The sequence below is a fragment of the Rhincodon typus genome, unplaced genomic scaffold (assembly GCF_021869965.1).
Source record: "Rhincodon typus isolate 14 unplaced genomic scaffold, sRhiTyp1.1 hic_rhity00002111, whole genome shotgun sequence".
In the NCBI taxonomy this organism is placed as follows: domain Eukaryota; kingdom Metazoa; phylum Chordata; class Chondrichthyes; order Orectolobiformes; family Rhincodontidae; genus Rhincodon; species Rhincodon typus.
Genome location: NW_025967749.1, coordinates 1 through 23,280, shown reverse-complemented (window position 1 = coordinate 23,280; position 23,280 = coordinate 1). Strand labels below are relative to the sequence as shown.

The window sequence follows — 23,280 nt, the reverse complement described above, 5'->3', positions numbered from 1 at the left end:
GAAAGTGTTCTACTTTTTAAATTGTATACACAATCAAAGCAATTAAACGTGGAGTTTCATCAATTTTAGTTTAAATAATAACTCAAAATGCACATTTCTCACCTGATAGATTGACATCTGTTAAGGAATCTCTAGTTGTAGTGCCAACTGCTGTTAATAGGTTAATTGATTGATCTGTCAGATGGTTGCAGTAACTAAGGTCCAGTTTGGCTAATGTTGGCATGTGTCTAATAAGAAGACGGAGTGTTGCATCTGTAATGTCCAGTCCAGCCAGACGAAGGTCTACCACATTTCGTAGCTTGCTGCGATTGTCAATTTGACCTTTAAATTATGATAACAAGATACTTATTAATAAAATCATAAGAAATAGAAGAATAAGCAATTTAGCTCCTCTCACTCCATCATTCAACAAGATAATGACCAATCTGCACCAGGCCTGAACTGTTCATCGTAGTCCTAAATACTTAAGTGATCTAGCCTCTGCAACTCTATGGTAGAGAATTTCAGACTTTCACCTGGCCTCTGGAAAAAGAGATTCTTCTGCATCTTGGTTTTAAATGAAAAAATCTTCTCAACATCTACTCTGTCAAGCCTGCTAAGAATCTTTTATGTTCAATCGGTCACCCCTCATTTTCTCTAATCTCTAATAAATAAGGCCTAACCTGTTTACCCACTCTGTATCAATCTATCCAATTAACCACCATCTGATGAGAGAGCAGCCATATGGCCTGATTGGACTATCATGACTTTACACTTGTCAAACTGTTTCAAAAGTTTCAACTCCAACTCCGTAGCAATATCAGCAGAAATTCAATTTGCCTTAACTGCTCGCTGCACTTGCATGCTAACCTTTTGTATTTCACGTACAGGGACTCCCAGAGCACATTTATGGAGTCCCCCTCTATTTAAATAGTAGCCTGCCTCTTGATTCTTCCTGATGAGTGCATGACCTCATACTTTCCTATATTAACTTCCATCTGCCCAGTTTTGACCACTCACTCAATCCATCTACACCATCTTGCAGGTTTTGTATGTCCTCATCACAACACACGCCCACCTACTTTTGTACCATAAGTAAATTTGAAAACATTACACTCTGCCCTCTCCTCCAAATCATTATAATAAATAGTAAATAATTGAGATCATAGGGCTAATCCTTATGGCACTCCAGTTAGATTTTCTAACCTGGAAAAGACCCATCAATCCCAATTGTGCCTTATATGTTAACCAATCCTTAATTCATGTTAACACAGTAACCCCCAATACCATGAGCTTCTCTCTTGTGAAATAACCTTTTATGTGACATCTTATCACTATATCTACCAGTTCCCCATTATCAACTTTGCTTGTTATATCCCCAAAGAACACTTACAAATTTGTCAAACATGATTTCCCTTCACAAAACCCTGCTGACCATCTGACTGCATTAAATTTTTTTTTAAAAAGCTATCTATATCTTCCTTAGTGGACATTATGTTCCCAAAGACACGTTAGGTTAACTGACCTATCGTTTCCTGCTTTCTGTCTCCCTTCTTGAGCAGAGGTGTCATATTAATAGTTTTTCAATTGGCTGTAACCTCAAACAACTCAGTTCTGGAATATTTCAACCAATGCTTTAAAACTCTTGGATGTAGGTCATCAAGTCCTGTGACATGTCTGCCTTTAGTCCTATGGGATTGTCAAACTTGGTCTCTTGTGTTGGAGAGTTACAATATCTGTCCTCCCATTAGAACTCTGCTAATCTATTATCTCTGTGATGTTTATAGTGTCCTCCATCATGAAGACAGATGCAATATATAGATTCTCTGTCCTTTTCCCTGTTATTAATTGCCCAGTTGCGTCCTCCAAGGGTCCCGCATTTACTTTAGATACTCTCTTTATATGTACAAAGAGGTTCTTGCTGTTTGCTTTTTTATTTATTTCTTGCCAGCTTACTTTCATAAGCTAATAAAAAGGCTGAAAATTGATTTTTAGTCATCTGCTGCTGGTTCCTAAATAAAATTCCCAATCCTCTGGCCTACCACTATTTTTCATTGCTTTGTATGTCTTAGATTTTGATTGGATACTCTATTAGACTATCTTTGTTAATCATGGGTCATCCTTCTCGTCACATCCTTTGACCAGAATAAATTTTTGCTGCATGTTGTGAAATTTCTAATATATTGGATTCTCACAGTTGACACAATTGTACTAAACATGCTGATTCCTTATTAAAAAGGAAATACCAGCACAGATTTTTCTATAATTAAAAATACTTTTCATCTGTGTTAGATCGATTAGATTGTACTCCATAATCTGCTATGAGGGTGAGTGAATCAAATTGCCTGTTTCAACATTAATTTATGAAGTCTGTGGTCTTAAAAGAAAATCATGAACTCTGACTGCTAAAAAAAATTACAGCAACAATAGTAAAAGTAAAATGCAAATCCACAGAAAGGGCTTTTTTGCAGTCAAAGAGTTTTATTTTGAGGTCAGCATTGCTATTGAAGAGTTTTCTACTTGCTATTCAAGAAGAATCTAGCATATCAATCAATGCTAGAAAACAGAGCTGTAGGCATTCTGACATAAGAATAGAAGTATATGGATTACAATCTGAAGATCAATTTAATTTTGAACTTCATGTGTTGCGAGCTTTCTATGAATGTCAGAAAACAAGCCTCCAAGCCAAGTCAACTTGAAATGTGGATCTGCCACCAGTCAAAGAATCCACAAAAAGTTTTTAGAGCAACTTTTGAAACAGATGGTCATGTAGTGTAATGCTGCAGTGGATGATCCATCTCAGACTCTTTTTCAGCTCTTCATTGACTGGCTTCTTCAACAATTAGATTCACTCCATGGATATTAAAAAAAAACAGTTGAATAGACTGTTGAATCAGCACCATGGCCCTGACAACTTATCAGCCAAACACTTGTTATGTATGCTCCTGAACTAGTCAAGCTATTCCAACATAGCTACAACATTGTTATCTATCTGATAAATTGGAACATACTCATGTATGTCTCGTCCATAAAAGGCAGGGCAAATCCATTGCAGTCAATTACTGCTGCATCGGCCTATTCTCAAAGTAATGACAACACTATTGCATGACACTTACTCGCCAAAATCTGCTCATCATACTCAGTCTGGGTTTTGCCGAGATTGCTCAACTGGAGGCTTCACCACAGCTTTGGTTCAAACATGGACAAATAAACCGAATTCTAGAGGCAAGGTGAGAATGACCCCCCCTTGATATCAAGACAGCATTTGACTGAATGTGACATCAAGATGCCCTATTAAAATCAACGTCAGTGAGAGATGGAGGGGCAGAGGTGGAGGAGGGCTTATTTAGCGACTGGACTTATACCTAACACAAAAGAAGAGGTTCAATTAATGGGTTTTAATTAACACAAAAAACTGGGTGACTAGATACACCATAGCTTGAAACATGGCAAGTTAAAAGGATTTCCTACCTGGTCTGTTGTCAGTTGGAGGAGAAAGCAAATCTCTCATTTGGGCATCTTTTAATCCTTCCACCCATCTAAGATCCATAGTTCTCAGCAACGGACAACTAGAGCTGCAAAGTGCAGAGATTGCTGCCCAGGAGCAGCCTGAAACAACCAAATCCTTAAGACCTGAAAAGGGGAATACAAACTAAGTTGAACATACCAGCTGCACAGCAGTTTGAACGTAATGTGCTGAAAGGCTATACTCGAGAAATTAATATGAATCTTTTAAAATCTGTAAATGATTAACACTGGAATCACAAAACATGGCAAGAACAATCACAAAAGAAACATCAAAGTCACTGGTTTATTCTCACAAAGGAGCTAAGTGTGCTCATGTATTGGTAGTAACCCAAATAAAATTTTAGAAATAAAATAGGTATGAATTATGGAACTTCATCAAATCAAGAAGTAACGACCCTGATGTTCCGGTCCTGCGAATAGTGGTCAGCAACCTAAAACTTCCACTGCTTCATTCTAATATTGTGTTGTTCATTTTAAAAGATTCTGATATAGTCAGTTAATTCACATCAGCTCATATATGTACAAAAAGAAATGAGGAAAGTTTACTCGTCACCAGTTGGAGGGACTTGCTATCGCTGATCAGCCTCGGACACCACACTGCTTGATTCCTTATTGGGTGACAGCGGTCTCAATTTTGAAACCGTTACCTTTAATCTTTCTGCACCTCCTGTCAGAAATAGCAACTTGGGTGATATTTCCTTTTTCCTCTGCATTAGAGGTCTTTAAGGAAAGTTTGATACACTTGCCTACACCGTTGTTAACAATGCTATCAAAACAAGTGAACATTTTCCTCCATTGATCAAAATAAGTTAAGAAAAAAATGACCAAAGTGTTTGATTTTTGTGATGGATACAAAAGGGCTTTCACTTCCCTGTTGAAGTTAAAAGTGCAGGATTTAAAATCAACATAGAAGCAATCTTTTATGAACCAAAATATGTCTCAGAATCACCCATTCCATGAAGAGCAAATTTTTTTTTTTTTTTTTTTTTAAGAAGAAAAAGTATATCTAACACGTAAAACTTAATTCCATTGTAATACAGGGTGATTCAGGAGTATTTGGGCAATTCATATTGAATGAGACAGAGTTTAGGAGAGGAAAAAAATTCACAATATTCCAGCTAAAGTCAGGATTATGACACATCTTCTTATGAAAATGACAGGACTAAATCTGTCACCTGCCTACCATTCAGGCACTTAGATAATGCTGATCTCTGTTCCTTCTCTCTGATGGAATAGACAAACTCCCAGCACAGGTCTAGGGTGTTTTGCATCTCTGCTTTTGGATCACTTATCCAAATATAACAAGTAGCACCTATTCAGATGAACTTCAATTTATCTTTTCTGTCGCTTTCCACTAAGCAGCCATGGTCTATTGTGATGTTTTGGGAATTCATTATCAAAACCCACAACACAAGGCAACATTGTTACACACAAATACAACCAACACAAAAGTTATTTTTAGGCTTAGCAATTTTATTTTGTGGTTAAAGAAACTAACATTGGCCTCATCCAAACTATGCCATTTATTGTCCAACCCAAACTGGAATAGCAGTACGACAATCTGGAAGTATTTGCCAGTCAACATTGTAGTCTGATTCCTGCTCAGAACAGAACACAAATGATGCTAAGACAATTTAGCACTGCACCCCTTCCTGGGGCAGCACGAGCACTTAAAAATAGATTACACTCAAATATTCTAATTGGCTCAGCAACCACTTTGCAACTTCACAAAAATAAAACAATTTTGGACTTCATTCAACCTCACAACATTGACACAATAGAGCAAAAGACAATATTAACCCCACCAAAGGGTGCATCGTGCACGGGTACAAATCAGACCTGAGGAATACAAATCTGACATGACAAAATGAAGATAATACATGACATCAGACTGCAGATATATAGAGCAAGGAGTAATAGTGCAGGCTATGTCAGAGCACTCAATCCTGTGACAAATCTAGTCTTGGTATTACATAACACAATTTATGAGAGTTTAAGGTTATTTACCATTTTTAAAAAAGTGATCAGCAAATTCAGAAAACAATTTGTACTGCCAATAGGACCTAGCCATAAATATTATTTCTTGATCTTATACCAAGGTTCCAGCACAATAACAAGGTAGAGTGTAAAGTACTTTCACTCCTATGTTCATTCGATAGTCTAATTAATTTCCTTACCTATTCATCTTGAACAAATAAATCTTTTCCTCATCTTGTCTACCTAAAAAGATATTGTCCAAACACATTCCACTTAATAAAAAAAAACTCTGTAACATTTCCATTTCTGTAGAGCTAAAGTCAAGTCTCTTGCAGCATTCTTCTGGCTCAAATTTTATTTTCTCAGTTAAGAGTATATTTGGATAAGGAAAGGGGGGACAAGAACTTTTGCGCAGAGTACAGGTTCCTAAAGGAAATGATTAAAAATCATCAGTAAGAGGAAAAGAAACACAGCCTTTTTTTTGAGCAACACAAAGTGTTCATTGCACATTCCTAATGGTCCTTGAGAAGCTGGTGGTGAGCTGCCTCTTGCACCACTAAAGTCAGTGTGTGAAGGTCCTCCCTATAGTGGAGTTAGGGAATGCAGTGCAGTTTTAGGGAGGGTGTTCCAGGAATTTGACCTGACAGCAAGAGAAAAGTAGTCACATTCAGGATGATCTGCAAGTTTAGTGGGGTCTTGCAGATGGTGGTTTTCTTAAGCACCTGCTACCCTGTCATTCTGTAAATTGAGTTCTCAATGGGAACAAAGGACTGCACCTCCACAAAGACTGTATAGCAGTCAGTGTGGTCATGCACAGGTAAATTAATTAGGATAGATTTTCCCCTCACTCACATCAATTATCTTACTAGCTGCCAGAATAGGGCTGAGGCAGATGTGTCCTACAGGGATCAGTCAGCTTGGTCAGTAGTAGCAATGAACATTGAAGCCTCCGACCTATCTATATCTGGTTCTCTTCAATCAGAGAAGTATGAATACAAAGAATAATAAAAAAAAATACTAAGAATCTTAGGAATCGACTAGCTCAGAAGTTTATAGAAGTGCCATCGTCAAGATCAAGACTTTTGATTCCTTAGGGAGTTAAAGGATATTGAGTGTGGGCTGGAAAATGGAGTTGAGGTGGAAAATCAGCTATGACTGTACTGAATGTGGAGCACACTCAAAGAGCCAAACAGTCTACTCTTGCTCCCATTTTTCATATTCTTAAACAGATCTAAGCTATTGCTACAGAGATAACAAGGTGTAGAGCTGGATGAACACAGCAGGCCAAGCAGCATCAGAGGAGCAGGAAAGCTGACGTTTCGGGTCTGGACCCTTCTTCAGAAATGGGGGAAGGGAAGAGGATTCTGAAATAAACAGAGAGGGAGGGGGAGGCGGATGGAAGATAGATAAAGGAACAGATAGTTGGAGAGGAGACGGACAGGTCAAAGAGGCGGGGATGGAGCCAGTAAAGGTGAGTATAGGTGGGGACTTAGGGTGGGGGTTGGTCAGTCCAGGGAAGACGGACAGGTCAAGGGGGCAGGGATGAGGTTGGTAGGGGGATGGGGATGGGGCTTGAGGTGGGAGGAGTGGATAGGTGGGAGAAAGGATGGACAGGTTAGGGAGACGGGGACGAGCTGGGCTGGTTTTGGGATGTGGTCGGGGGAGGGGAGATTTTGAAGCTAGCGAAGTCCACATTGATACCATTGAGCTGCAGGGTTCCCAAGTGAAATATGAGGTGCTGTTCTTGCAACCTTCGGGTGGCATCGTTGTGGCACTGGAGGAGGCCCAGGATGGACATGTCGTCCTAGGAGTGGGAGGGGGGGATTGAAGTGGTTCGCGACTGGGAGGTGCAGTCATTTGTCACAAACCGAGCGTAGGTGTTCCACAAAGCAGTCTCCAAGCCTCCACTTGGTTTCCCCGATGTAGAGGAGGTCACATTGGGAACTGCAGATACAGTATACCACATTAGCAGATGTGCAGGTGAACATCTGTTTGATGTGGAAGGTTTTCTTGGGGCCTGGGATGGGGGTGAGAGGGGAGGTGTAGGGGCAGGTGTAGCACTTCCTGCAGTTGCAGGGAAAAGTGCCGGGTGTGGTGGGGCTGGAGGGGAGTGTGGAACGGACAAGGGAGTCACGGAGAGAGTGGTCCCTCCGGAAAGCAGATAAGGATGGGGAGGGAAAAATGTCTTTGGTAGTGGGGTCAGATTGCAGATGGCGGAAGTACCGGAGGATGATGCATTGGATCCGGAGGTTGGTGGGGTGGTATGTGAGGACGAGGGGGATTCTGTTTTGGTTGTTATTGCAGGGAGGGGGTGTGAGGGATGAGTTGCGGGAAATGCGAGAGACACGGTCGAGGGCGTTTTCGACCACTGTGGAGGGGTAGTTGCAGTCCTTGAAATACGAGGACATCTGGGATGTTCAGGAGTGGAATGCCTCATCCTGGGAGCAGATGCGGCGGAGGCGAAGGAATTGGGAATAGGGGATGGCATTTTTGCAGGAAGGTGGGTGGGAGTAGGTGTATTCTAGGTAGCTGTGGGAGTCGGTGGGCTTGAAATGGATATCGGTTTCCAGGTGGTTGCCAGAGATGGAAACAGAGAGGTCCAGGAAGGAGAGAGAGGTATCAGAGATGGTCCAGGTGAACTTAAGGTTGGGGTGGAAGGTGTTGGTGAAGTGGATGAACTGTTCCAGCTCCTCGTGGGAGCACGAGGCAGCGTGCTATTGCTACGCTCCTTTCACAGAAATATTGCTTTGAATTAGTTCGAAAATAGTAAAATTTCTTGAACATAAAGTCAAAAACAATTTTATTTGGGAAGCCAACTCTGGCTATGAAAGTTATGAAAGCATCAAAGAAGGATGCAGAAATCACTAACTCATAGAACTTGTAAAGTCCAATCTCAATGCAATACCTTTTTTTAGAAATATTACTTTTTTGGACTTTCACACTGGATATTCTCCACTGTGTCAATGACTAATCACTTCTGTAAGCATATTTCATATCTCCTTTGAAGCAAAGTGCCTTTTCTTGTCCTGAGTCAAGGCAAAACACAGCGAGATCTGAACCTCTGGATTAAACCAGGTCCCAATCAAGTGATCTTCCTAAACTGTGAAGATGGGAGAATTATATTTACAGAGCACAGATCAGGCTGAGAATTACCAGACTAAATTATTGGCCAGAAAACAACAGCAGGAACAAAATTCAATAGAAAATATATTTATAACAGTCAGGATATTTTACTGATTTTTTTTCTCTAATACTAAATACAAAGCAACATACCTGCACTAAAATGTCAACCATATTTGTGTACTTCTGCTGTAGTAAGTCCTCTGATTATACTTGTATCCCTGACAACCTCGGAATGACCAGTGATCGTGATAGTAGGCAGCCAAACCTATCACGATGGAACAGCATTCCACTTCACAAGACTATGCCAAGCAATTTAGATTCTTTTCATAATGCCACTACCCAGTGGTTGTATGCTTCTCCACAGACAGGAAGGAATAACTAAAGAATTGGACCCTGGACAATTCCCATTACTCAGTTTATTCTCTTGGAAACTTCTTTTTGGTGGGGGTAGTATGCAAACAGAGAGCTAAATAATAAATTTGATTATTAATGTTATACAATAATCCCATTTATAAATGGAAAAAATTTCCATTCAATAGTTCTGTTCATTTGAATATTCTTTTCCATAAAATAGAAAACAGCCTAAATCAAAAATGATGCAATAAGCTTATTCTTCAAAATTATGGGTGACATATTCAGGATGCAGTTTTGCCTAAATCCTATGGAAATACTTATTTACACATTCAGTGAAATGTAGCTAAATGTGGATGCATAATCTGACTGGCTCAACATTTCCAACTCATTGTAATGCTTCTGCTGTTAATATATTGGCATTTCACAGACACCCACCTGGCAGTCTGTTGATAAGCCAAGTTAACTGTTTTTTTGATATATTTGTCCAGCTCAGGTCAAGGGTTACAGGTTGCCTCCTAATGATGCCACTGAGCATAAGGGGTGTGATTGATTTACACCGGTTTAAGTCAATCTTGGTCCAAAGCCTCTTGTCACAGCACCTGGGAAGGTAAAATTTAACAATGAAAATAGTTGATTGATAGTACAGAACTTGTAAAGAAAGACACGTTGTTCAAAAGGAACAACAATTCATACTGCACAAGAGAGCTGATTGGTGTTTTCTTCATGGCAACATCTTAACCAAATAACGGTTATTCTCAAGCTTATGCTTAAATTCAAACCAGGCAAGTCAACTCTGATTGGTCAAGATGGTGCCATGGGAATTATCACAACCACTGTCCAATCTATTGTTTAGTTTGAAAAAAAGGCACAATGTCTACAAGTGTTCATTTTATTTACAGAGGACAGACAGTATTCCACAAGTTAAGATATGCATATTTCCAGCAAACATATCCACCTTACTGCAAGCTGACCAATAATCTTGCATCGTTTGTTAGTGCATTCCATAGTACAGTCAGGATTGTTCAGCACGTGCTGTTCAATCATGGAATCAAACCTAGTTAGATGCAATGTTCTGAGCTTTGCAAGCACACCCGCCGCTGAGTAACATTCAGAATCTGCCTGTTGCAAACAGCCATAGGAATGTATACTGGTATGATTCATCAGTCATTCAGAAAGTCAGCCTACATTCTTGACATCAAACCAGTACTGAAATTTGTCTTCCACCTTACTTAGAGTCAAAAAACGTAGCTGGAAAAGCACAGCCGGTTAGACAGCATCCAAGGAGCAGGAAAGTCAATGTTTTGGGCCAAAACCCTTCGTCAGGACCACATCCTCTGACTTGATGGCATCCTATTGACAACAGTGAGAAATGGCTAACTTTAGCTGTTTCTCCAAAAATGACAGACTAGACCCATTCATTTGGGCGATACGTAGTGAGCAATGATGTAATCCATCCATTATCCCACAGAATAGACTTGATGCGCCTATTTGGTAACAAACTTGCGTGATAAGCAAAAGCTTAGGTCCTATTTATGAGATTGCTGATGAGGCCAAACTTGTTGCATATGGAACTATACAGATCCCATCAGATATATTAACCAGTAAAAGTAGGCTTTTGGCAGATAAGAGTACAGAACCCATTAGTAGAATTTTCAATTAGCATGTCAAGGAAATGCAGTTCAGTAGACTCTTATTTGTAAGATGAATTTGAGCATGGGATTCAGCCCATTAAGGTGTACAAGGAAAATAACAAATCAAAGGATTTCACCCTTTTCAATTAAGCAAAGATTTGAAGACAACATTCCCAGAGGCATTCCCTGTGGCAAAACCTCAACTAGAGTCTGCCTGATTTGAATGTAAACTAAAAGTTGGAAATAACTGCTTCATGCAGTCTCCATGGTGACACTTTGACCAGAGTCTACCTGCCAACCAAGCAAGATCCTTTTCTTGTGCAGTATAAATTGTTACTCCCTTTGAGATTTGGCATACTTGTGCCTCTGATCTGATGTGCGCAAGAGATAAACCTTTGACGGCATGTCCCTTTGTACAGTAACAAACTTTTAAACTGAATCATTTCATGTTAATTACAATTCAGTAATGTTGGCTGATCTGGTTACATTATTGGTGATAGCATTAAAAAAAAAACATACAAGTTGCACTAGACTGCAAAAATTAAAATAAAGCTTCTCATAACTATCATCAGCTTTATTTTCTTTTCCTCACAAATATAATGTAAGCTAAGATACATTACAGATGATAGAGAATAACAATATTAAAAAGCAGAGTTAGTACGGTATCATGAAGAGGAAATCACACCTGACTGATTTATTAGATTTTGAGGTACCAAGCAGGGTAGATAAAAGGGAACCAGTACATATAATGACCTGGATGACAGAAGTAAATGTACTATCGTCAAGTTTTCAGATGACAAGGTGGAAAGGCATGCAATCTAGATGATACAAGTGTCCACAGCGTGATATAGACAGCTTAAGTGGGTAATTGGTTGGCAAGTATAATGTATAGTGGGAAAAGGTGTGATAGGGTTAGATTACGCATTTCAGCAGGAAGAATAGAAGCACTAAATATTATCTAAATGGGGAAAGATTTATGCCATAGCTAGAGCAGCAGGATGGTGCGGGATCCTACAGCTGTAGCGGGACGGCTCAGGATCCTACAACTGCTGTGTAAATGCATTCTAAGTCTCAGAGTTCTGATAATATTCAAGTCAAATGCCCTTGCTGTTCACAGCACCTGAGCATACACAGACCACCCACATACCAAAGTATTATCTTAAATAAATATTTCTAATAATTCAAATTTAACAAGGCTCTGCTATCAGTGCACAGCCACGCTAGCAGCACACAGCCCCAGAATTGGCTCTGCAGATTTCGCTAACTTATTACTGTTGTTTCTCACAACCCGTGAGGCTTAATACAGGAAGCAGAACCTCACAAAGTGCATTTTACTATTGCTTGTAAGTTGCTTCATGTGCCTTTACATCTCTCTTTACACTGGAACAATTAGAGCAGCTGAAGTGATTTCTAGTAAATTAATCACTTAGTACAGTAGAGAAGCATACAAAACTGTGAAGTCTCAAGTTCCATCCTCAGCCTATGACAGATTCACCGAGTCAGAAGTCAAATGACACTAGGTTATAGTCCAACAGGTTTATTAAAAATCACAAGCTTTCAGGGTGCTGCTTCTTGATCAGGTGAAGTGCCCACCCCAGTCCAACACCAGCACCTCCACATCATAGATTCAACCAGTGACACCCTCGGCTAGCAAAGCTTTAAAACAAATCACATCTTCTAATATTTTTATTTGTAATCAGGAATACACAGCCTTCTATTTCCCTTGAAGAAAAGAGCTTGAAAGTTTCCAATAATATCACAATAGGATCCACTGTCAAAGCAGCTGCCAGCATTCTGGTTTGTTTCACTGCTGACCAGTGAGCACCTGAAGGAGGTAACAAAAACAGAAATTGCTGGAAAAGCTCAGCAGGTCTGGCAGCACCTGAGGTGGGAAATCAGAGTTAATGTTTCAAGTCGATTTTGGTTTTTACTTGAAGGATATACTCTAGCTGTTGATACATAACGAAAGAGTTCTGTTCCAGAAAATATTAATATACGCAAGGGAGATGGGGTGAATAAAAATTGGAGAATTGACTACCATCATTCCTCCCAGATCAAAATATAACTTCTATATAAAATATTTTTCATGCATTTCATCCCCATAGAAGGACCCTACACTCTCCACATCCATGAAAGGAGGCAAGATCTCCCCTGAGGTTCTGCAAATGTTGCTCTTTAACCAGCTGCTGGGACATGCTTAGGAATGGTGCAAGTAAACTCTGATCCAATATTCTCTGCCTCTCTTATCAAAATACTCATCTTTTCAGGCCATATCATCTCATGCTGGTGCCTCATGTTGAATGGACTCAAAGACAAGTCTAACAACCACTGCAGCATCAACATACAATCCCAGTGCACTATGTGCTACTGTGACAAATCAATTCAGAGCTTTTAAGGCTGCGCTATAAAAAATAATTAAGAAGGTGTTTGTCATATTTTTGTTGGCTAGTCCTATTTGAGGCACAATTCAATAATTTTAAACAGTCATAATTTAAAAATAACAGGTGCACATTTGAGACAGTGAGAAAAATAATTTCTCTCAGGGGTTTGAGGGTCATTGGAATTCCCTTCCTCAAAAGGCAATGGATGCAGAATCTTTAAACATTTTCAAGGCAGAGGTAGATATATTCCTGATTACCAAGGGGCTAAAAGATTATCGTGGGGGGCTATGCAGAAATATAGAGATGAGATTAAAATCATATCAGTTCCAGATTTTATTGAATGGCAGAGTAGGCTTGAAAGCAGCAATTTGTCCGTTAATAATTCTGTCTAAATAAAAAGAAAAAAAGCTAAAATGGGGCAAATAGAAATAAAATATGGCGAAAATACACAGCAATTCCATCCAAAGCTTAAAAAGCAGGCAAATATTTAACGGAAATTGATCTGCATCATCTCTCAGTCTTGTGCAATTCATCAACTGTCAATCAATGGTAATTTTTTTCTAAATTCATTCAGGTGAATTAATAATGCCCTTACTCTTCAGTCACTTCCATTTCTCCCCACTCATAAAAACACATTATTACAGTGAAATAATGTTAGCTGGTGTATAAATATGCCATTATGTTCCCACACTCTGATGAGAGCATCACCTTTACTTGGTGACTCTGTTAACTAGAGATCTGCATTTGTGAAAAAGCCAGACAGTAATATATTATTTGCCTGCCTTCAATCAAAGGTCAATTAATCCAAATTCCAATAAAACAGCAAGCCAGAGTGCTTTGGAGAAAGCTGCAAGTGGCCTACACCAACTATTATTGAATTAGCATTGATGATGCAGACCACTGCAAATCATAAGGGCTTTCGATATTGTAAAATACAGAAAGCATTTCAATGGGTTCACAATATGCAACTTTACAGGTTAACATAAACTTGTAATGCAGAGAAAGATATTTCAAATTTTGCACAAAATGTTTGTTCCCCTCCATTTCAGGATAATGGGAAATAAATATAAACAAATGCTACAGATTCTGCAAATCAAACAACAAAAAAACGCTGGAAAAACTCAGGTCTAGCAGCAAAAGTGGAGAAAGAAACAGTTAATGTTTTGAATCCAATGACTCTTCATCAAAACTTTAAGAACAGAAATAGGAAATAAAACCTTACCATCTGTTCCAGGTTTTACATACTCGCATGCAAATACATAAATCTTTTCGACTGAGGTAGCCAAACACAGCCATCCACACTTCCCGTTGCATCACATGGTCTTCACCATCATCAAGGGGCAGAGAGTCTGGGGGTGGGCTGACAGGCGGAGGCCGCACAACATGTCGCTCCATTTGAATTGATTTAGTTGGTGACACAGAAGGCGGTGGTCTAGTGATGACCCTGGGAGCCCGCCTCAAGCTTGTGGTAAGGTGATGCCTAAGCCTTGGAGTCCCATTTAATCCTTTGCTTAATCTGTGAAGTCTTTCACTACTTGCCAGCAGTCGTTTAGGCTTCTCTACTTTTTCACCTTCTCCTTCAGATTTAATTGGTTGGTGATTCTCATTTGCCAGGCTGGTCTCAGTTTTATGAATCTCCTGATTGAGTTCTTTGCTTAGTTCTTTACTAAGTTCTTTATTGTGCAATCGCTTTTTGCGCTTCTCTTTAAACCTCTCGCTTTTCTTTTCTTTGGCCTCTGCACTTTCAGTACTGGGACCAGCTCTTGGAGAGCTTGACCTAGACTGGTCACTCTCCTTTGTTTTCTGAGGGGTCTCTGGTGGATCATCTTCAGGCTCCTGCTTGATAGCTTGCAATGTTTTGACAATTGCTGGGTGATCTTCACTTGGTTGCAAGGTTTTTTTCTATTGAATAGAAAAATAAAGTGCATGAAACTTTCAAATCAGTACACTTAACATTTCAAGTACTATGCAGAAACATCTAGGACAATAATGTAAAGAAAGACAGGCTTGCATTTCTATTGTTGCTTTCACGCTCAGAACACATCCAATTTTATGGTCAATGAAGCTCTGGGAAATGTACACACTTATTACAACATAGGAAATGTGGCACCTCTGTGTGCAGCAAGCTCCCACAAGCAGCAATAAATAAGTGATCTGCTTTTGTCATGTTGATTGTGGGATAAATAGGGCCAGGCACAATGGAAAGTGCCATAAGATCTTTTATATCGATTTGAGGAGGAAGGCTCGGTTTCAATTTAACAGTTTATTTGAAAGATAGCACCTCCAACAGTACAAGATTTCCTCAGCACTGCTTTTCTTGTGCTCAAGTCTTACAGTGGAACTTGACCTGACAACCTTCTGACTCATTGCATTTCTAATAACCCCTGGCATGAGTTACAATATGATTCTGTTACTTTGAACATCGCAACTAGTAATAGGTCAGCACATTTATAAAAACTATTTCAGTGGACATGTGCTGTGCTGTGCTGACAGGACCATCATTTATTGTTCATCCCTGGTTGGTCTTGAAAATGTGTGGTGAGCTGTCTCCTTGAATGACTGCATTTGATGTATTTGGTGCAGGTATTGCCATGATGCTATTAGGGAGTGGGTGCCAGGATTTTGACCCAGTGACAGGGAAGGAACTATTTGCTAATAGAATTGTGACAGATAATTGAAAACACAGTTGAACTAGAGACATACTTAATCTTTCCCGCCAAGCAACAATCTCAAACTAATGAATTTTTTTTTGTCAATTATCTGTAATCTGCCTCCTCTGGCTCATCATGGAAGCAATCTCTCCCTAGCTAGGCTTTTAGAACTCCTGTGAAACTTCTCCAAGTAAAATTTACCCAGTTTCATTTGTCTTATCACAACCGAAGTCCTTCATTTGGAGTACAGTTTAGTTATCCATCAATTATTTCTTCCCCAAGAAAATTGGTAGCCCTCAAAACTGAGCAATTGATCCACAGTGCAAAACTTGACTCCAAAAACCAGAATGGTCCATGAGCACTATGCCACAGTGACATCTTCTACCATTTATCCCAGTAGCATCTTTCCACTACCTGGTAACCATATGAATTACATTATGATGTTTTCAAAGACTACAGCACCTGAAGATCCAATTCACATCTGCAGATTTTTGTTCTCCCTAGCCTCACATCTTACTGAAAGTAATTGCAAATCTAATATTTGAATATATGAAAAGAATTTTGCGACATTCAAAATCCATCCCCCATGTTAAATTTTGCAGTTCTGTACCCAAACGTACGCTGGTAAACTTCTCCAATTGCAGGGATGCAGCCCGAGTTACCAAAAAGAAATAAAACATGAAATATCTTTACAAACTGTTTTAAAGTCTAAAATAAAAAATGATTGCTAGGAAAAGTGCTTTTATATTAATACCTGAAGACCCAGTGCATGCACATCATGCAAATATGACATGCATTAAGCCTCCTTGTGATTTAAGTTGTACAGTGAATTCAATAGGTGAAACAAGGGCTCCCATTCATTACAATCAGTATCAGCAGCTCTATTCCAAGCTCTGAATGAGCACCGAGCTTTGTCACAGGAGCAAAGTAGCGTATTTTTAAGAAGCTTTGAAATTTGAGAAAACGTTCCACTAATCCACATTTTAAACACTTAACACAAATACCTTTTTCCTCAACAGTTTCTCTTCCTTTCCAATTTTAAACTGCAACAAAAGAAGGCAGATGGAGTCAGTGTCATTGCAGAGGTCATTTTGAGTCTATTATCCAGAGCAACGAAGTCTCTTTGGTAAGAAATATGCACTGAGTTCTTTTTCCAAAATCTGTTTATTTCAGCTCTCAGAAACTCAATCATTTGCTTAAATCGGGTTGAATGTCTTTCAGTTACTCAGCTTCCCTGCCAACATGGTAGACACTTGCTCAGTGACATTTGACATGGATATTCTGCAACGACTACTTAATAATAGGTTTTATAATAGTGATAATTATAGATTTGACTGAATATTCTGTAAAATAGCAATTTAAAGATTGCAGCATAATCATTAAACATACATTTCAGATTCGGCAATTTTTAAATAAGATAGGGAGAACATTTCTCCATAATGACACATATACACTAATTTTTGGTTTTAAATTAGACCTCAAAATAGAGAAGAATTTAGCAAGTTCCTCAACTGATTGGATTTCGTATCACTAAGCAAATGCTCCATATTTCATCCACCCCAGTTGCTATCAAGTAATTAGAAGAGTCATACTCGCAGTAAATTTCAATGTTTAATCTTCAATGTATGTAGAGTTGGCTAGTAGAAAAGTCAGAAAATTATGGATTTTTTTTCAGCATTGCTTCGTTAGGGCAACAAAAACAAAAAAGGGGGCGGCACGGTGGCACAGTGGTTAGCACTGCTGCCTCATAGCACCAGGGACCTGGGTTCGATTCCAGCCTCGGGCAACTGTCTGTGTGGAATTTACACATTCTCCCAGTGTCTGCGTGGGTTTCCTCCCGATGCTCCGGTTTCCTCCCATAGTCCAAAGATGTGCAGGTTAGGTGGATTGGCCATGCTAAATTGCCAGTAGTGTTCAGGGAAGTGTAGATTAGGTGGGTTATAGAGGGATGGGTCTGGGTGGGATGCTCTGAGGTTTGGTGTGGACTTGTTGGGCCGAAGGGCCTGTTTCCACACTATAGGGATTCTACGAAAATCAGAACATCTACTCCCTAGAAGAGCATAGTATGGGTGGTGAGAAGAGTGAGTGAGTACTCAGCTCTGATGCCTCCCCAAAACATTTATTTTCCTCAAATGTATCTTAGAACATGCATTAAATTGAAGCAGAATATGCAACATAACAAATGAACCTTATCGAAGTTTGAACAGTGGAATACTGTACTGCAGCTTCCGGTGGAGGGTTATAGGAAAGGGTAAATTGGGGTCAGAAGCAGGGTTTGATATCAGTCACAGAAGGGACAATGAATCCCATGGTTTATGCCACAAGATGATACGAGACATTTATTTTAATCTGATGAAATGAAGGAAGACTGTATTTCCCTTTTTGACCAATAATCAAGGCCGTAATGCAGACTGTATCTGCACAGGCATGCAATTATTACTGTGTTCTTAGTTATGCTGATGAGCAGGCATAGTTGAGGGGGACAATGAACAGGGGAAGCTAAAATTCATCGCTGGCAATCATAATGAATCAGAAATCAGTCCATTATTCACTGAGAAATTTTGTCACCTTTTTGAAAATGGTAAACATTATTTGATGAAGCTCTGAATTTTTCTTATAACGTAAACCCTAATTTTTTAAAATCAGATAAAATGTTAAATCTATGCTCAGGCCTGAGGATTATTTAGTAATGGCACATTCAATAAAAATGCCTTCTAAATGAATCTGCACTATCAATTGTATAGTTTTTATTTGCTGCACCTTTTTTCTGGCAATTGGCTCAGAAGTTCGATCAGCAATTCTCCGCTTTCGCATCACAAGCCCATCCTCAGATTTCCTTCTTGGAACAGATTCTTCAGATCTTTTCTTGGGATGTTCCTCTGACTTGCGTTTGGAATTTTCCTCTCGGTCTCCCTTTTTCTTTGCTGTCTCTGCAGAATCTTTGTGTTCCCTGTTCTGCCTTTGCTCCTTCAATAGTGAACCTGGGAGGTTGGAGGCATACTTAAACCCTGGCCCTCTTTTCTGCTTATAGACCAGAAGAAGAAAAAACACAGATACAACTTTATATCTCATGTCTTATGGTGTTATTATAATATTTATGCTTAATACCCTTGCTCTGCCTACATGCTAACCATACTTCATACAAGTAGAAATTAATATCAGATATAATAGTTTAAAAATATTTTTAATGTTATATATCTTGAATATCTGCATATACATATAAATGCAGATTCATCATATATTGTATACATTTCAAAAGTGGATATAGATCTGAAGGAGAAGGTAAACAGCCAGAAGTTGTAACTGATGTCGGAAACAATGACATAGGACGAAAAAATTTGAGGTCCTGAAGCCTGAGAAAATACTTAACAGCAGGACATCTGGATCATGCCCAGTGTCACATGCTAGATGGTAAAGGAGCAGTAAGAGAAGGTAGGTTTATGTACAGCTAGAAAAATGGAGTCGGGGTGGGATTCAAGTTCTAAGACTTTGGAACTAGTTTTGGGGAAGGAGGGATCAATACATGATTGACAAGGTGCAACAAAGTCTGCGGAAGGAGACATCAGTACAAAATGGATGTGTTGTAACAATGTTACAGTATGGTAAGGGAGGGTTTAACTGGTGCCTGTCACTAGATAACATGAAGAGTGAAGAATCAGAGAGGTGAGTTCTTTTTATGCTGCAAATTACTGTGATCTGAAATGTCCCATCTTAAAAGGCAGTGAAAAAAGATTCACTAACATCTTTCAAAGAGGATTTTAAGAAGAAAAAATTTGCAGAGCAATGGGGAAATGCAGGGGAGGGGGCTTCTCTTAGGTGCCTCTTAGATATCTCTTTCTAACTTGTATCAGTCTGTAATTTAACAGTGACAAATTAATTAAAAGAACTTTCAATATTAATCTTGTGTTAAATATCTACCACAAACATACATGCATAACTCAGTGGGCTATGAGAAAGGTTCAAATCCCACGCTGATGACTTCTTGTTCTCAACTGTGTCTATACTAAAACAGGAGGACCAGAAAGAACTGCTTAAGCATGTCACATGGTGGCAGCGTGGGAATGAGGTCACTCATCCCCTCAGCCACAGATGCTGCCTGGCCCAAAAGAGGCTGTACCCAGTAAAACTAAACTTAAAGAACTCTTTTAAAAATTGTTATCTAATCATTCAAATATTGCAAACTGACTAGAATAAATCATTCAGAATACAATGTCACTAGAGCCTTATCAAACCTCACTGGAGTGTATTTCATCGTCAATGAGTACAGTATTTAACTTCATGTACTAACAGACAAAATACTACTGAGTAAATAGCTTTGCTACAATACCCATTTTTGTGATGTTTACGTCATAATTGAAATTCAATTATAACCAATACCAAATTCTGAAATCAAATCATTTAAGTTTTAAAATTCAACAAAAGATGTTCAAAAGAAAAGAAAATAAACAAGGCTAGAGTAGCAAGTAATATAAAAACAGATGTTAAAAGCTTAAATATATAAAAATGAAGAGAGAGGCCAAAGTGATCACAGGCCCATTAGCGAATGAGACTTGGGAAATGGCAGAGGACTTGACTAAATACTTTGCATGAATTTTCACAGTACACACAATAGTGGCATTCCAAAAATATTAACTCAAGGCACAAAAGATTGGAAGGAAATAAATACATTAACAATCACTAAAGAAAAATTACTAGAGAAACTAATGGGCCTAAAGGCTGATACAAAAGGAAGTAGCTACATATATATTGGATGCAATGCTAGTAATCTTCCAGGAATCCTTAGATTCTGGAAAAATTCCAGATGATTGGAAGATTGCCGACTTAACAATCTTACATAAAAAGCGAGTGAAACAAAAATCTGGTAATTATCGGCTAGTAATTATAGTTATCCCAATGGCAAATGCTAAGCTAATGTTAGAGGCTACTGTAAAGGATATGATAGCAGAGGATTTAGAAATGCATAATAAAATCAATTATAAGGTCAGCATGGTTTCATGAAAGGGAAGTTATGGCTTCCAAATTTATTAGAACTCTGAGGAGGTAACAAGCAAGACAGATACATTGAGCCATATAAAGTTATATTAGAACAGATGATCAGACGTTTGATTAAACAGGTAGATTTAAAATGAAGGAGAGGGAGGTTTGGGAGCAGGAATTTCAGAAATTGGATCCTGGGGAGCTAAAGGCACAGCAACCAGTGGTTGATTAAATTCATGATGGGAACAGGTTGTAATTAAATGTGCACAGATATCTCAGAGGGTTGTAGGCTATGAAAGATTATGAGTTGAGATAGAGGGAGACCGTGGAAGCACTTGAAATCAAAGAAGAAAATTTTACAATTGAAGCATTCCTGGACTAGGATGCTAAACGAAGAGAAGCAGTTTGGGAAACTTGATCAGCATGGACAAATTGGACTGAAGAGTCTGTTTCCTTGCTCCATGACAATGTCTTTATAAAAGGGGAACCAGTAGCAGCATGTCTTTGGATATCCAAAAGATGTGTGAAGAGGCACCACACATAAGGTTCCTTAATAACAGCCCATGGTTTTGGGGGTAGTATATTAGCGTAGATAGATAATTGGCTAACTAACTGAAGATAGAGAGTTTGGATTAGGGGTTATTCTCAGAATAGCAACCTGTATCTAGTGGAGTGCCATAAGGATCAGTGCTGGGGCATGCTATTATCTACAGTATATATTGTATTGAATGAGGAGAGTGAATGCAACATCGCCAAGTTTGTGAATGACACAAAATAGGTGGAAAGGCAAATGACCAGAATGGCAATCTACAGGGAGATAAAGAAAGATTAAGAAATTGGGCAAAACTTGGCAGACAGAATACAATGTGAAATGTGAGGTAACATACTTTGGCAGGATGAATAGAGGAGCTGAATGCTATTATTAGATTAAGAAACACTGTAGAAAACTGCAGTAGAGAGGGGTTTGGGAGTCCTGATGCATGAATCACAAAAAGCCAACATCTAAGCTGAGAGCGTAAACAGAAGACAAATGGAATATTGGTCTTCGTTTCAAAGAAAATGGAGTATAAAAACAGGGAAGTACTGCTAGAAATATGCAAGACACTAGTTGCACCACAGCTACAATGCTGTGGAAAGGCTTTAGCCTACTTATCTAAGGAAATCTATACTGGTAATGATGTCTGTCACTAGGTTGAGCCTGGGCATAGAAGGATTTTCTTATGAGGAGAGTTTATGTAGGTTGGGCCCATATTCATGTGGAGGAATTAGTGATAACCTTATTGAAACATAGGGATTTGGCAGGATTGATGCTGAGAGTTCTTTTCCACTTGTAGGGCATCATCTCATAGAAAATGGCTGCCCATTGAAGACAGAGATGAGGAAAGAATTTTTCTCTCAATGTAGTGAATCTGTCGAATTCTTTATCAGACACAGTTGTCGAAGCTCTGTTTTTAGGTATGTGAAGAACTTAGCTGTGTACACATTAGCTGTGTAAACAAATTTGAAACTTTCAGTCTACGAGGATGCCGGAACCAGAGATGATCATGATTTCTGAATGGGGATCCGAGGGCAATAGATTTGTAGGGCAATGGGGATACAGTGGGAAAGTCAGGCTGACTGGGTTACTCTACAGAGAGCTGGCGTGGACTCAATACACCAAATGGTCTCCTCCCAAGCCGCAATGATATATGTAGTTCTACAATCAGGCATCGTTTGCCCTTTCATAACACAAACTTATTCTTTCATTTAGTGGAACAATGAATGTAGGAATATTATCTATTGTACTATCTACAAAAATAAATCAGTACTGAATGATAACTGACGTGTTAATGCATTTCATTGTATTTTTCTATTCTATCAAATTGAAGAGACGTGTACACACACTGTGTGATGCTAATGTGAGCACGTCAAACAAGTCATAATTGTTCCGATTTTAAACATCTACAACTTCTCGATTTTATCTTTACAGCTAATTAACATTGTTAAGAGTGCCCACCATTTCTCATTGGTTCACTCTATATTGTGGATTATTTGCTCAATGGCATGGTAAATTAATAAAGACCAACATGAAAATGACAGAACAGCTGAAATGCATTTACATATATTTCTAATTACAGCAATCAAGGACTTTTACAACGTTGCATGGAAAATAGCATGGATTGAAATTGAAAGGCTGAATCAATTCTTGCCAATCCGATTGCTTTTACAATGGCAGAACCAAGATTAGTATTACATGGCTCTTAGGAAAGGTCACCTTCTGGGTCTTTTGGCATATATCACCATGAATCGTATTTTGTTCCATGAAGCCCAATTCTATATCACAGCAATCCAGATCAGAAAACTATCCTCATTCTTCTACTTGAGAATTGTTATGGTGAGGGGTCAAGGAAATGGTATTATTATTAACACTGTTATTAGGGAACAATGTTTTTAGATTACATCATTAGACAATTAAATAACCCGCGCTGATTTATTAATCACTTTCATATTTTAGACAGTCTTTGAAGTCCAGACTAAAACCTCTTCAAAAGCTTTTCCTCCTCTACTAGCAACAAAGTACACACATTTAATGACTGAGGTTCTTTTGCTCCAAATGAATAGTATCTCACAAAAGTATTTTCTGACCTGAACTCAGGAGGACCATATGCGTATTACATCATACAACAAATAGTGTATTTG

At 38.8% G+C, this 23,280-nt stretch overlaps 1 protein-coding gene across 2 annotated transcripts in view; it reads right to left on the bottom strand.

The window, feature by feature from the left end:
• The window catches only part of LOC109913950 (lysine-specific demethylase 2B), a 20,394-nt gene extending 1,661 nt beyond the window's left edge, over positions 1–18,733 (bottom strand). Inside the window, exons 1-6 of one of the 2 annotated variants that reach the window (XM_048592962.1) lie at positions 18,385–18,733; positions 16,629–16,667; positions 14,196–14,875; positions 9,397–9,560; positions 3,451–3,612; positions 103–321 (exon numbers count right to left, since the gene is read on the bottom strand). In XM_048592962.1, coding sequence (XP_048448919.1) covers positions 103–321; positions 3,451–3,612; positions 9,397–9,560; positions 14,196–14,875; positions 16,629–16,667; positions 18,385–18,696 — 1,576 coding nt within the window. In that variant the 5' untranslated portion in view covers positions 18,697–18,733. The remainder of the gene's footprint in view (positions 1–102; positions 322–3,450; positions 3,613–9,396; positions 9,561–14,195; positions 14,876–16,628; positions 16,668–18,384) is intronic. The other variant, XM_048592963.1, reaches the window with a different exon arrangement.
• Between the last annotated feature and the right edge of the window lie 4,547 nt (positions 18,734–23,280).